Here is a 15818-nt window from a genome sequence, read left to right as displayed (position 1 = left end):
GGATGATATTTTGGGCATTGTCTAACGGAACCCTTTTGCACACGCCCCAAAAATTCATTATGTTAATCTGCTTCATGGTCTGATCAATGAATTCCTCATGTTTCTCTGTTTCCCTTCCCATTCTTCTTTTTTTTTTCTTTCTCTTCAAATTGTATGATGAGGTAATCTCTGTACAGTGACTAGAAAAATGATGCCCCCTGTCCTTAAGTTACTGTGTTAAGGAGAAAACAACAACAGCAGTGTCTAGGGGCCAGTGTGTCATGGGTCATTCTGGTCATAGTTCCCCCATATTCTCTGGTGCTGAAATTTGCATTTCTGGCACAGCTGGCCTTCTACAGAAAACCATTTTCTCAAGAGACAGCTCTTTAGCCATAGGTCCTCAGAGGAGTACAGAAAACACCTCAAGTTACATGGGATGATGTTCCATCGATTTCTGAGAAATCTGAAGTAAATGAAGGCAACCAAATATCAACACAAACTGTGGCACAGGAAACTTGGCACAAGTGGATTTTCAGAAAAGCAGGAAAACTCTGCAGGGTAGAGTAAGGAAAAGCAAAAGCATTGTTGTGGTCATACTGCATTTTATGTTAAATGTATTTTTAGCATTAACCTCTTTTATATCAGTTGCTACATAGGTATTGTGTACTAGGATAGATTAGGATAGATGTCCTGCTACTGCTGCAAGACTGCGCTAAAACTCATCTCTCCATCTGAGCCTTTAGATATGCCTTTTGCTCCAGAGGAACCTGGATGAAATTATATTTCTCATGAATGCTCAGCTTGTAGAAAAGTGGGTAGATCAGTGTGCTGTCCTCATGTGAGCACAAGTTGCTGTGGAGGGCTATTCCCCGTCTGCAGTTTTTTTTGTCCACTGCAGTATTTTCTCTGTCAGCAGCATGGAAGAGGAATGAAGGAGCTTGCCACTGCTTGCACAGGACAACATTTGTAATATTAGATTTCCTAAAATGAACCCTTCCAGCTAACAGAATATAACCATTCAGCAGGATTCACTGTCCATTTGGCCTTCACTGCACAGTGTTTAACTCTTTGATATTCTCATTACCACTCACATCAGATGGAATAGTTAATTACTGTTAGCTTCACTAACTTAGGATTCATTGACATTCCTTTAAAAGAAAATCTTACTCCCACCAGCTTGATGGCCCTTCCAAACAGTGTCTGGGTTAGAAGCGTAGTGTGCTGCGGGGAAGCTTAGCCTCTGTGTTTGTGTGTTTCAGGAATGGTTCACGGTAATTGAGCACTACCACCGCACCAGTGCCACCATTAATGAGCTCGTCATAGGAAACGAGTACTACTTCCGGATCTTCGCTGAAAACATGTGTGGCCTCAGCGAGGATGCAACAATGACCAAAGAGAGTGCTCTGATTGCAAAAGATGGTTAGATAATTAGCCTTTCGTTATCAAAAGGGTTGGGGTGTGTTCAGAGTCTGGAAAGATACTAGAGGTAAAGGCCGTAGATCAGGTACAAGCAACAGGTAGTACATTTCATATTAGGACTTTTTTGTTTGTCCGTATAGGTAATAGGTTTTTTGTTGTTGTTGTTGTTGTTTTTAATCAAGTGGGATATTTTTTCCATACTCTGTCACTTTCTGTGATCTTGGACATCATACTCGTGTCACCACTGGCAGAGTTAAGTCACTGAGCTGGAAGAGGAGCAAAGCTCTGTTAGCAGCAGTGGGCCACTGCCGCCCAGTGGAGACTCAGCTCCAACTGTGCAAATGCTCCAGTCCATTTCAGGGGGCAGGATCCAACAGTTAAGCTTAACTGCCTGCTTCACATCTCTTGCAGGTGGAGCTGGAAAAACTGAATCTCTGCTGTCAGAAGTCCTGACATTTCAGAAGTTGTCAGCTTGGAATGGCAATTTAAATGTTAAATAAATAAATATATCATCTAACTGCCCTTTTGTGGAAGGGAAATTCCACAAATGGTGGTTTAGCAGAAGAAAATCAAATCAGATCAGTTCTGTTTGTCTGAAACAAGTACATGACTGCCATGATGCAGAGGACAGACAACCCATACCACCCACACAGACAGGCTGAAGGATGGGAGATCAGGGGTACTGGAACCCACTTCTATTAGGAAAAACAAACAAACAAACAAAAAACACTGCTTTTCTATTAGAAACTGGATCACAAACAAAAGCAGGGCTATAGGAATTGCTTTTCATCTCTGCCTATTTGCTCCTGTCATGAGAGTAAGTATCAGGCTTAAGCTGCATTGAAGCCAGTAAGAAACCTTCCATGTTGAAAAAAAGATGTTTAGTGTTGGCTGTGCACAGGAATAGATGTCAATCTGTTCAGCTGGTTTAAATGCCAGCTTAGTTTATGGGCGAAGGTTATTTACTGATGTTAATCTGCATTACAGAGCAGGGATAAAGTGTCAGTAGGAAACTGGATTTTACTTCCAGGCTTTTCTTGCATAGAAACAGCATCCATGACGGCATCTGTATTGTTAGTGGACTGCATGAAGCAGATGGATTTTCAGATATGGAGCCAGTCAGATCAGAGCAAACTGTGAAAAGCAATTGGCAGCAGAGTGAACACACTGAGACACACAGTGTCAAGGCAGGCATTCTGCAGTGCAGCAGACAGGACCCATGCTGTTCTGTAATACATAGGTCAGTCAGGCAAAGAAATTGAATATATGTGTATTATTTTTTACACCAGCTACTAATGAGACAGACAAGCCCTCAGACCTCAATCCTACAGCATGACCAAGGGGGATAGTCACTTCCAGGCCCCCTTCCAGCCTCCCATATGAGTTCAATTACTATGGCAGGCTGGTTCCTGGCATCAGGACAGGCAGACTCTCTGAGTTTTTTAAGATGTTTGGGTATTTAGCTACACTACAACACTCATCTTTATAAATGTATTGTTTTCATTTCATAGGTAAAGTCTACAAATACCCAGTTTACGATGATTTTGACTTCAGTGAACGACCACTGTTTACCCAGCCTCTCATTAACACGTATGCTGTAGCTGGTTACAACGCTACTTTGAACTGCAGTGTTCGGGGCAACCCCAAGGTACAGCAAGCTCACAGCAATATCCGTTAACACAGAGAAAGTTAACCTAATTTGTCTCACAAGCCAAGCTGAATTAAAGAGTGGTGTGGGCTCTAAAGCATACAAAAAAAAAAAAAAAAAGGACTAACCCAGGCAAAGGACAAAACTTCAGGAAAAGGCTGGGCTGTACAGGGACCAGAACTGATGATAGTAAAGGTTGTTACTAAAATAAAGCTATAATTATTCTATAAAAAGCTAATTATGCTTTAAGTAAGTGCATTGCAAAAATACTCTGGGAATACCACATTGGTTCTCAGATGCATTGTCTCCCAGTTTATTTTGAGTTTTGCCTTTTTGAGATTTATTTTCTGATATGATTGATTGATCTAGTAAAATGGGAACTCTAGAGCATTTATGTCCACTCTTCACAGTTTCTGTCTGTTCCTTCTGTAAACTGCAGTTGAAAACATCCTAATTGACTTAGACTAATTGGAACTCAAAAGCTATGGCTGAGGTGTTTGCTATTATTACACAGCACCCCTTATATCGATAACAGGCTTATATTTATGACTTTAATGATATGATCGAAACTGCGCTGAAAACACATGCTTTAAAACAAAGGCATGATGTAGCCCGTGTTTGTTTGAGTTAACCATTATTTATTTTCTATGACTGTTTTATCTATTTTGCATCATTTCTGGATTATTCAGCTTTATCAGAACATCACAAACAATGGTAAAAATATTTCCTTTTATAGATCTGTGCATGTGGGTTTTCATTTGTTTTTACCACAGCCCAAAATAACCTGGCTGAAAAACAAAGTCATTATAATGAATGACCCAAGGTACCGAATGTTCAGCAACCAAGGTGTCTGTACCTTGGAGATCCGCAAACCCAGTCCATATGATGGAGGCACTTACAGCTGCCGAGCAGTCAACGAACTTGGAGAGGCAGAAGTTGATTGCAAACTGGAAGTAAAAGGTAAGAGTTTTAAATCATTGCAAATGCACTGTTTGTTTGAACAAACTCTTCATGGGAGACGCAGCAAGTATGCAAGGCAAAAGGGAGTTTAAACAATTTTTTTTTCCACAGGTGAAAATAATAACTCAGTGTTAGTACAGAATAAACTACATTGGTAGTTTTGTTTTCTTTTTGAGGGCTGTGTTGTGTTTATACTGCACCATCTTTTATTTTTTTTTTTTTCCCAACCCCAATTCATACATTTGGTGTTTGCAAGGACTCTTTCACAAGTGACACAATGTTAGAATATAACTCTCAGAGCTCTGACACTTACCTGATAAACTCTAGTAAGACTCAGCCATAGAGCTCTTTGAAAACACATTAAAAATCATCTTGAATAGGATACGGATTTCTAAAGGAAATGGCAGTTTTGTCTGCTTTAAAATGATGTATTAAACAAAAACATTTGTTTTCAAAGGAAAATTCTTAACGTAGTTTGTTAGCAAAGCCATGCAGCAAAAAAAACAATACTGTTCTCAAGGAAACAAGCTAGTGGATATAATTGCTATATTTGCTTTAGGAACAAAACATTTAAAACTGAATTTTCAAGCACAGGGAAGGGGAAAAAAGTAGGTCAGACCTTTACCACTGAGAACAAATCTTTATTTTCGTCAATAGAAATGTTCTTATGAATTCCAGGTGATTTGGCATTGTCTGGGATACCATGAATGGCAATAAGATTTGGATTGGACTACTAATGAATAATCTTAAGGCTGTATTTTTCAGAAAACTACTTCCTAGGAAAAGATGGGGTCATATTTAGTTGGAACCCCAAAGGCTTTTGGTTCATGGAAGTTTGAGGTTATATGAGTGGAAAGCTGCCTAAAGCCAGCCAGTAAAAAGTGTCTCAGTCAGGAATTTAGAGAGAATTTAGGCTATCTGAATATCGGCCTAATTTTATTACTGTCATCATGCTTGCCTGTAAAGAAAGCCTTACTATTTAACATCCTTATGCACGGCATTGTGTTTATTTTAGATTTCAGTTTCCATTTTCTGATGTATCCTGTCTCACAGCTCAAATTTGCTAGCAAGAAGCCATTTCAATAAATGCTGGGTCTACTAATTTGAACGTTTAACTAAGATAATGGAAGTATGTGTAATATCATGTTTCTTAACTGTCATAACTTATTCTTAAGTTGTTGTCTTTAAAAGGTATTGTACACATCTTGGACGTATGAATCTTTTCCATGATCACAAGCAAACTTTCTATTTACAGCATAGCAGAAGACCTCATCACCTGAGAAGGTTGCTTCATCTATTTTTTTTTTATACTGAAAGGCAAAAGCCAAGTTAGTTTTGCTATTCCATCAAGCTTTCTAGTATTTGGATAATGCTGTCAGATACACAATCTGATTTTTTTTTTTTTTGGGTGGTCCTTTTGGGGACCCAGGAGTTGGACTCAATGATCCCTGTGGGTCCCTTCCAACTCAGATATTCTGTGATTCTATGATTCTAAGTCCCCAAGCATTAAAATCCTTTCCCACATTTACACTCAATTGTAACATTTTAATCTTTCAGCACTTTGCTTGTAGTACAACCATATTTTACATTTTAAAAGTGTGAAGCCTTTTATTTGTCCTCTGTTTATTTATTTTTCTTTTTTACATTTGATGTGCAGAATACCGTAAAATGTTTTTAAGACAAGGAGAAAAAAAGCTAATCTGTCAAGTTTAGGAACTGAAAAATTTTTCCATTGATTACATATTATTCTTCAGTAACTGCTTTTACAGCTGTTGTGAAATACAGTTGTTTCTGTTCATCTTGAAACTTTTTTTTTTTCACTGAATCGGGTTGAAATACAGTTTGCTGCTTTTGAAGCATGATACACACCCAATGTCTTCACTCAGCCTTTCTTTATATGCAAGTTTCCAAGATTTTGTTCACCATCAGTAGAAGTTGCTCTGTGTTAGTGTTCTTAAGAGCCAGGAATGGAGTGATTTTGCCTTTCACCAATACTAATAGGAATTTAATTTCTTACTATTGCACATTTACATACTGGTATGTGAAATACACTGAAAATGGTTAGATGCTTTTCCAGTCAATTAAAAGTAATTTATCTAGGGGGAAAAACAAAACCAAAAAACATGTTCTATTCACTAAAGTGGTTACTAGGTACATTTGAGATTATGTCCTTGAGGATTTTTGCTGACAAGTATTCATCTAATTTTCCTACTTGCCATTCTCTGAGTAGTGTTCTGAAACAGAGAGCACACGATCCACGATGTTTGCAGGCTGCCTACTTTCCCATCTGCAGCTGATTCTTTCTACAACAGTTGCATTAAAGATTTTATTTAAATATATATATATATATAATATATATAAATATATACAGGTCAACATGGCAACAAATATTTAGGGTAGATAACACAGAGTAGTGAAGTGTGAGAATTCCTGTAGAGGTTGTAGAGCTTTAGGTACCATGAGCCTTTAAGAGCAGCTTAGAGGAATGACTGCAGTAAAATTTATTCTTTGGGTTATGGTATGCACTAAATGATATCTCAAGATTGCTTCCAGCTCTGTGATTTTAAGTCAGTTCTTAACATTGCCAACATACCCTACCACCTCAGTTAAATTCAAGCATCCCTCCAATCATTTATCCCAAAGGAAACCTTGGATAGATGGATGAGCATGATATCATGTCCTAAGGGCTGCAGGAGTCATCCTATCAGCTGGTTGCAGTACATCCTACAGTCTCACTTGCTCTGGCACCGCACCTCCAGGTTGTAGTTGAACCTACCAACATTGATTGCTACAGTGAGAATGAGGATGTAAGAAATACTTTCTGTAGACAAAATTTAGTCGATCCTTCCTATCTTTTAAGCAAAACCCATTGATTGCAATATGTTTGTAGCATAGACATTTCTACATTCATAAATATCTTCTTTTTTTTTTTTCTCAAAGAAGTAATATTTTCTTGACAAGATCAACTGAAAAATGGAATACTATGCTACAGACATCTTCCTCAGAACATTTTATTCTACAGTGTTTTGGGTTTACATCACGTCTGAAGGAAGTCCTCCAAAATGCAGTCTGCTATTCAGCATCCCACCCAGACTATGTGTTGTCTCTCTCTTCTTAGCTACGTGACAGGCTGCTTCATTAACCCAAAATCCCACCTTCCCTAGTTAACTGTTTTGGAGCCCAGTCTCATATCAACTATCACCTACTGTAGTACCACTTCCCACCATGCCTGCTTGGTCTGTGTTTCTCTCCCAACAACTCCTTGCCCTCGCTGAGATTCCTCTCCGCATTCTGGCAGGAAAATTGGCCACTGTTTTAAGTGTCCTGTTTGAAGACTGCTCAGATTAGCAATTTGTGGGGTTTAGACACTGGACATCTGTTGTAAGTGTTCAGTGCTGACGCTCTTAACGTGACTGGCAGTTCAACTGATGAATTCAAAGGGAATAGGATTAAGCACAGACAGCAGCTGTAGCTTGGCAAACCAGAGTAGGCTCAGGGTTTGCTATATGATACAGACAAATACAACTGAATATTAAATGACCGGAGCATAAAAACATAATTGAACCTTATTTCAAACTTCTATTGATTTTTGTGTTGAACTCTCCTTCTCTTAAGTTTCCCAGACTGTTTGTTCATTTAGGAGGGCTCTTCCGATGACTGCACATCACAATGACGCGCAGTGTTATGGATTCTGACTCACTGGAAATGGATTGCAGTGTGTGTGTGTGTGTGTGCACATTTATATGTATAGCTTTAAACTGGTTCAGCTTTAGTCCAACAAGTAACAATCAGGGTACTAATTCGTAATGTTGAGATACAGTGGAATGGTGCCTCAGTAGGATCAACAGGCTCAAGGCAATGCTACGTGTCTGGTGAATGTATGAACTACAGTGGTATTACTACAAATCCTGGTGTAGTAAGTCATGCTAAGGATCTCTATACCATGCAACAGTATACACTGCAGTAAGTAAATCTTCCTTATGACGGAGAAAAGAAGCTCTAGCCAACTACTTCCGAGTTGTTGGAGATCTGAAGTTTATCATGCATATATATGTGTGTATATATATATATATATATATGCTCACTTCTAGGATTATCCTGGAAGAATTACTTACAGAACAGTTTAGGATTTTGGATTTTGCATAGTATTTGACCAACAGAGCAGCTATAGGTATTCTGAGTATTATCAATATGCTAAAATTTTCTAGTTTTGTAGCTATTTATGGTATTTTAGGTGACAAAACTCATAGTTGTTATTAAATTTAATGCTTATTTCTTGAATGTTTTCATGATAATTATTTAATAATAATAAAAACTCCTTATTTTACCCTCAAAAAGGTTCTACATTTACTGATGTTATTTCAGACAGACATTACATCACTCTTCTGTTTTCAGTTTTGCTGAGTGAACTTAAAGAAGGCTGCTCAGTGAGCAGCTCAGTACAATTGCATGTACAATGCCTTTTTTATAAATATGCTGTGCTGAAAACGTCATGTAATAGAACTTAGAGATAACAGTAACTCTACCTTTATCTTGAAAGATGATGTGCATAAACTGAATTTTATGATATATTTTTTCCTACTCGTCTTACTAAGGAAAATAAAAAATGTATGTCTTAAGTTTGTTGAAGTAGATCCTTAAATATGGCTATAAATCCTTTTTAATTGTAAGGAAATGTTTTCTTTTCATTGACCTCAGTGAAGGTGATAAGATTCAGTTAAAGAACTGTGCTTTTTATCGTGAAACATGTTTTTGGAGTATGTCTATCTTAAGAGTGAAATCAAGGTTGGTGATCACTAATAGGTTGATTATAGCTAAGATGCTGTATGAGAAATATTAAGAAATATGGTGTTAAAGTCAACTTGGAAGAATTTCAAATGCGAATAAATACCACTATAAATATTCTAATTCTGCAGTGATATATCAAGGAGTAATTAACCCAGGAGAACCATTCTTCTTGGCGGGGAATAACCAGGTTTATAATAAGCATACTCCTCTGGACATTCCATCTCATTCCCTTCCTCTCTTTTCACATTCAAACGCATTTTCTGCATGCAAAGTGTGTATTTATTTGCTTTTTTTTAGAATAAACTAGCTGGTGTCTCATGGCATACAATGTTTATGTCACATGAGCAAAGAAGGCCAAATTAATCAAGGATATAGGAATTTACCAACAGAGTTACAAAAATTTTAGCCATGCTTCTACTATGCCACTGGGCATAGAACTACTTGTACGTATGAAGAATTATTTAATGACTGTGATTACCATTGACCAGAACACTTAGACCTTTCCAAGAGGCAGAATTTTGCATCTCAAAAACCAGATCTTGGTTAGTTTGCAGAATTACTGAAATATCAGAAGTATCATAAAGTCATTTGCTGTGCTTAAAAGGCATTCTTTATTACAGATTTGGTTTTGGTTACAAATTAGTGCTCTGAATGATAATCTGTGCCTGAACTTAAACTACAGATCTAGGGAAAAAAAAACCTGATCCAAGTGAAATTAGTGGAAATTTTATACTTAAAAACATATATTTTTATTTCATTGCCTTTACAGTTTATTTTAAATTTGGGTTCATTGGGATTACAATGGCAGAGAATTTGGTTATTTCAATAGATTTTTTTTTTTTTTTGCTTGCAACCTTGCCCAAATCCAGAATATTAGCAGAGCAGTTTTAAAATTGTAGAAATGCCCAGAAAGTAGTCTCCAGTATTTTATACATCCAAATTTACTATTTCAAAACTAAAATATGCTAAGAAATTAGGCTAGATAATGTTCTTGCAGTATTTGAAGTAGTAAGGTATTTTTTTTAAATGGCTACAATAGGTATAAAGTTGAGTGCTTCTGTATATACATATATATGGACATATTATAGAGTCAAAATGTTTAATTAAAGGTAAAGACTTCTATAGAGTAAATGGCATGTTTTAAGTAATGTAAATGTGGATATGTGACCAAGTACATACTTTAGTACACAGGTATGTAATTAGTCTGTACTTGATTATTTTGCCTTACAGAGTTTCAACATATATATATATGTTTCAGTGTTATGTGTGTGCTTCTTTTTCCCCTGGTGGAAAATACTATATATATATATGTGTTAGCTTCTCTGAAGCTACATTTGGAAACTATTATAATAAATGTCATTTGCATAATTTGGTTACCATCTATACTGTAGACTAATTACAGGATTTATAGTTACTTGTACATATTAATATAGCTTTTACATATTAATGATAATTTTGAAGTGGAACTGGATCCCTACCTTTTACTCTCCATGTGTTTCAATTCCCACATTATTTTACATGACTAAGGATTAAAACGTCATCTTGGCATAATCGTAAGCATAATTTCACTCAACATTTTCTCTCTACTTTTGTGTTTGAGATTAAATTGTTACTTCTCTTTCTCTCTCTCCCTTAGTTACACAGTAAGGATTTTTGAATGTATATTGTCATCTAAGGTAAGCTTTCATATGGTACTTGCATATGAAGCTTATGTCTGTTTACACGTCATACAAAGTCTTGCCTAGTATGGCATGATTTTCATTACGTCACTTAATGAAAATGTTTTTTGAAATGAGCAGCATGATAGTTTTAATGCATGCAAAGTCAGATTTTTATAATAATTGCTTACAGTAATCCTGGTTAGTAGTACCTCCCACTACTTTCTACCAGTGCATGTTTCAATGGAATTTAACACAAGCCCAAGTTAGCATGAATAAAACGCATTTTGCATTTACAGTCAGTTATTTTCATATAGGAATATACCTCTACATAAATGAAATATTTATTCAACATTTAATTCCATTTAAAAATGAATGATTCATATCACAATTTGCACTACACGAGTTGAAAAGAATGTTAAAAAGCATGCATCTTTTTGTCTGCATTGTGCATCTATCTAAGTTCGGGAGTTTTGCAACAATGCAACTGCTAAATGAGACAGTACAGTCTCATAATCACTAGTAACTAATAGCACCTTAATTGGTTAATCCTTGTGTCAATAAAGGTTATAAATACCTAAAATCGGCACTCAGGATAAATGCTGTATGTAAGTATCAGCTCAGTTGCATTTAGCTGAAGCATTCACAGACAGTGATGTCTTCATCCTGACAATGTACTTTTGCTTTAAAACTATATGCGTGTTCCGGAAAAGGCTGAGAAGGTAAGTACAGTTATCAGTGGGTGATTTTGCAGCTTGCAGAACAGAATATCTATGCAGAATTATACAAGGAATAAATATCAATGGTATGTTGCTCTCTTACCACAAATGCCACCCTTCCTCTTGAGAAAGGAGAGCCTCTATTATTTTTAGCAAAATATTTATCTTCTTTTCCCATTTTTTCTGCCACATCATTTGATTTCAATTAAATTTACAGAAATACCATGTATTTAGTTTCTGCTACAGGTTTCTATAATTTTTTTTGTTGTTTGTTTGTTTTCAAATAGCATGAAATTTCAGTTCTAATTTGGATTCTTTGTATTAAATTACTAATTCTACATCAGCGGGATCTGGGGTGCCCTAGCAGGTGTGTTAGACACTAGGTGCACATTTTTTCTGGGCAGTGAAAGGAATATTTTGTTTTGGAATCCTAAAACTATTAAACCTACTTAAAAAAATCTTTTGCCTTGTCCATTTTTCCAGAACATCAAACAAATCATTGAGTACTTCTACTAGATTTCTTATAAGCCTAGGTTTCTGTTTTAGCGCAGCGATTTAAAATAGGTTTGGTTCAGCTTTTTACTCACAGTGGCTAAGCCACAGTAATTAAGCTTATGGACCTAAAAGGCTGGAGGTGTTTCTTCTGAATTGACTTTTCCGTGAATATTGGTGCTAACCACCACAAAACTGCAAAGTACGTTTTTTTTTAAGTTTCTTTTTAGAGACAGGAAACAAAGTTTGGGCAGGGCTAGAGGAAACAAAGAGGGTCTTGTGAGCATGCATTCACTGCTGCAGTTAATGATGACACAAACATGGAGCAAATCTTCAGCTCCCACAGCTTTGAGATCAACCATCACCAGCTCCAAGCTCTGAGAAAGCTCCCCTGTGCAGACACCGCACGCTCCAGCACAACGTACAGCATGGCTGGAGAGCAGGGCAGCCCCAGCAGTAAGCAGAGCTTTCAGAGAGGCAAGCTAATTTCATGTCATCTGTTTTTCATTCACAAGTGAATCCAAAATCATTCTTCATACTTCTGCTGGAAATGAAAATTTCAACTTCTGCCAATTCTCTCTGCAGTCTAAATTTAGGCACCTCTGTCTAAAATCCTATTTTTTTTTTCCGTATATATATTTACATGTGTCATCCCAGCTGTTACTTTCAAGCAAGGTGGTAAATATTTTGCTAAATACTTATAAACCATTATAAGACCCAACCCTAGAAGAATTTGAATGTCTCTGCATGTATCCCACAACTGTTTGGTATCAGGTGTTTTCTCTGTTGTTCCTTCTGTGCTGACTTCCATCTCCAACTGCGCTCCACCCAGCCTAATGGAAATCCAGGAAGGTCGCTTGCAGTGAAGCTATTGTGTGGTGAGCAGAGACTTAGCCGAAATTAAATTCACCCTGTGCAAGGACAGGAAAGTTCTGTGTAATACACAGATTAAATAATGGCTAATTCTTGTGCCAGACTTTTGAACAGGGATGAATTTTATCCCATCTTAAAATGAGAGGTATACAATAGGGACTGATTAAATCTTTGCCACTTAAGCCAGAAATTAATGGTACAAACCTATTTATTTCTCCAGGGATCTTCAACCTGAAAAATTGTCTCGTCTCTTGTTTGTAGGTGGACTTTCATTCTTCAGACTATTAATGGATGGAGTGCCTCCGCATATCATCGATTCATATATGCGTGAAGTACAGGGAGACAAAACTGAGGGGAAGTGAGAGTCCAACCACAGTGCTTCCTGCCGCCACCCTGGAAACTGGTAGCCAAATTACAGCATTTTAGTTCTTGCAATGACAGAACAAATGTGTGGCTGCAGATTTTTTCTTCTTCTTTTTTTTTCCCATCTCTCTCATTTATTGTTTTGTTTTCCCTACCTGCTCTTACTGAAAAGAAAGAATACGCATGGATTGCTTTGGGGTTGAAATGAGATGAACTGAAGACAACACACACTTTGTAATGTTCAGCTTTGTTTTCTGTTTGATATTGTGTTTGTGCTTTTTTTTTTTTTTAATGAGGAAAGAGGAGAAGCTGTGTAATAATAAACATGAGGAAGCGGTCAGAGTTGGTACTTGGTGGTACAAAACATAAATTTTGTCAGACTGAAAGTACATGGACTAGCCAGTAGCTGTGCAATAAGACCTTTGGAATACATACCTCTTGGATAATGTATCTTATTCACTTGAGAATTGTTTAACAAAATACAGTTTTACTATAATATAATTAATACATATGTACTTAATGATCACTTAAGCTGAACATACCTTCCTTTAGAAGTTTTGATTTTCTAAATCCGGCCCATCAGTCTCTCAACTGAGCTGAAATTGTTTTATTTAATGTACAATAAATATGAAGTGTTTAAGATCTATCAAGTTGTTGTTTCCTTTTTTTTTATTTTTGTCTCTGTATTTCTTATTTCTTATTTCTTACTGTATTTCTTATTTAATTTACATGTACCATAAAGCAAGAAATTGAGCCCACCACACAGAGTGGGACACTTCCCTATCATCCTGTCACTTATGTACCTGTTCTCACTCTAGCCATATAGATAGTTTTTTTGATTACTGACTAGTGATTGATCCTCAATTATGGTTTATAAAAGCAAGAGTCTACTAAAAACAGTAGTACCAGTAGTATCTTTTGATGTCAGTACATTTCCAAGCAAACATCTAGCAGTAATTATGCAATAATAAATGAATTTGTTACTATGAACTACCACTGCTGAAACAGTGTTTTTGCATTAGAATTAACATTTCTTTCACTTTGGGAATCTGAATACCTTTTCTCACTTTTTTTCTTTTTTCCTGTAAATCTCACTCATTCTGATATCCTTTTTCTTCCTTCTCTCCTTCCTATCAATTTCCTCTACGCTTCTTTCTGTGCAAGGAAGCAGTTCTCCATTCCCAGTGATCCTGGACACTTCCCAGTCTGCATTTCAATCTGCCCCTGCAAAAACCATTTTCGTTTTCTATTCACACCTACACATGAAAGAAAACAACATGACTACTAAGAAGAAAATTCCATAAACGATTATTAATTTCTCTTTATTCTGTGTCTCACAAGTGAATCGGGTCTTCCTTCATCTGTTTTGATGCCTAAGAGGTTGTGGAAGAGGGTCAGTTTGAATACATGTCATGCAGCTTTAAGCACACCCAAGATTTAAAATAACACGAGTCTGATGGGATATATTAGGGTTAGCACCAAAACTACAGTTATTGTGAGTCTGTGCTTTTCACTAAGCTAAGGAGGATATGCATAGCCAGCTTCAAGCTTATTAATCTGCCCCATCTGTCTTAATATACCACACATAATAACCTGGTGGCCAGCACGAATCTCAGCTTCTGTAGGCGCTGCTGATGGAATTAGCCACTCTAATTTGTACCAGATGCCAGCAGTGTTAGCAGACAAGCTGAACTAAGCTACTTTTCACTGTGTGAACAGCAACCATTATATTCAGGTGCCCTTAATTCCTTCCCAGTTGCATTTACCAGTGGCTGCACGTCAGGCTTGAGATGCACACGCCAATACTAAACACTGGGTATTGGGCTGTAGCTGGAGTTCAGATGAGCGGGTATTAGTGTGTTATAAATTCATGATTTCACTAAAGGCACTGCCTCTGGATTAAAAATTAATTGAATATGACTTTGAGAGGAACGATAGTCTTGGATGAGCTAGGAAAGGAAATTCTAGTAAGTCTAAAACAGGTTGCAGAACCTTCATTAGGGAATAACAAAAGATAAAGTTTTGATTTACGATGAGTTGCCTGATAGAATTCTCCAGGGATGGTGTTCAATAGATGATGTGACCAAAACCACAGAGTTAATATAAAGCTTAATTTTGAAATCTATAATTAATACCACCTTGGGAGAATGAAGACACAGCAAAGATAAAAACTACAGGCAAAACAACCTGAGAGAATGGAAGCAGCAGCAGAATATCATGCCGTAGAAGGCATGGCCCAATTTTCCCAAGAAGAAGTTTCTCCAAAGTAAGCTCACGTGGAATTGCCAGGAGATCGGTGAAGTAATGGAGGACAGCAAATAAAACCTGGTCATGTGATATAAAGTAACAGCAAAATGTTAGAGCTCCAGGAGAAGCGAAACTAGTAAAACGATTTTATAGCTCATGGTTGTATTCTCTGATGTTCAATATGTGAAGCTAGTTTAGTCTTCAAGTACTCTCATTATTCACACCACCTGTTTGATATGTACTCTTGCCAAATGACTGTTAGTGTTGAGGTTAGAGTTCAGCTCTCCTTCAGTAGCACAATTTATATGGATTCTCTTTTCCACTCACTTTCACAAACTGCATAGGAATTTAGTACTTTTGAAAACTTTACTTTGGTGTTCAGTTTGACTGAAATAGGTCAAGGAAAGTTATCTGGTATAAGTAGGCAGACCCAAACACATATATGTGTGTATACATACACAGAAAAAGAAGAATCAAAATTAATTTAAAAAGTTTTATTTATTTTTAAAGAAGACAGAATACAATATTTTTGGCTTATTTATTTCTCTTGGCTTGTTCTTGCTCATGAAAGGGCATTTGGCTTATAAATGTTAATGTTGCATAAATAAGCATCTTTTCTTAAACAGCTGTGTGTGGAGCTTGATACAGGCACTGTAGTCACCCATTAACACT

The 15818-nt window shown here is 36.8% G+C and overlaps 1 protein-coding gene across 5 annotated transcripts in view; it reads left to right on the top strand.

Moving 5' to 3' along the window:
- MYBPC1 (myosin binding protein C1) overlaps positions 1 to 13545 on the top strand; it is an 81693-nt gene extending 68148 nt beyond the window's left edge. For 4 of the 5 annotated variants that reach the window (XM_066997552.1, XM_066997542.1, XM_066997534.1 and 1 more), the window contains 6 exons: positions 1239 to 1398; positions 2910 to 3046; positions 3820 to 4006; positions 8923 to 8981; positions 10431 to 10470; positions 12798 to 13545. In XM_066997552.1, coding sequence (XP_066853653.1) covers positions 1239 to 1398; positions 2910 to 3046; positions 3820 to 4006; positions 8923 to 8981; positions 10431 to 10451 — 564 coding nt within the window. In that variant the 3' untranslated portion in view covers positions 10452 to 10470; positions 12798 to 13545. The remainder of the gene's footprint in view (positions 1 to 1238; positions 1399 to 2909; positions 3047 to 3819; positions 4007 to 8922; positions 8982 to 10430; positions 10471 to 12797) is intronic. The other variant, XM_066997549.1, reaches the window with a different exon arrangement.
- The last annotated feature ends 2273 nt before the right edge of the window (positions 13546 to 15818 follow it).

The sequence above is a fragment of the Anser cygnoides genome, chromosome 1 (assembly GCF_040182565.1).
Source record: "Anser cygnoides isolate HZ-2024a breed goose chromosome 1, Taihu_goose_T2T_genome, whole genome shotgun sequence".
NCBI classification, from domain to species: domain Eukaryota; kingdom Metazoa; phylum Chordata; class Aves; order Anseriformes; family Anatidae; genus Anser; species Anser cygnoides.
Note: the sequence above shows the minus strand (reverse complement) of the source record. Positions and strands in the feature narration are given on the sequence as shown.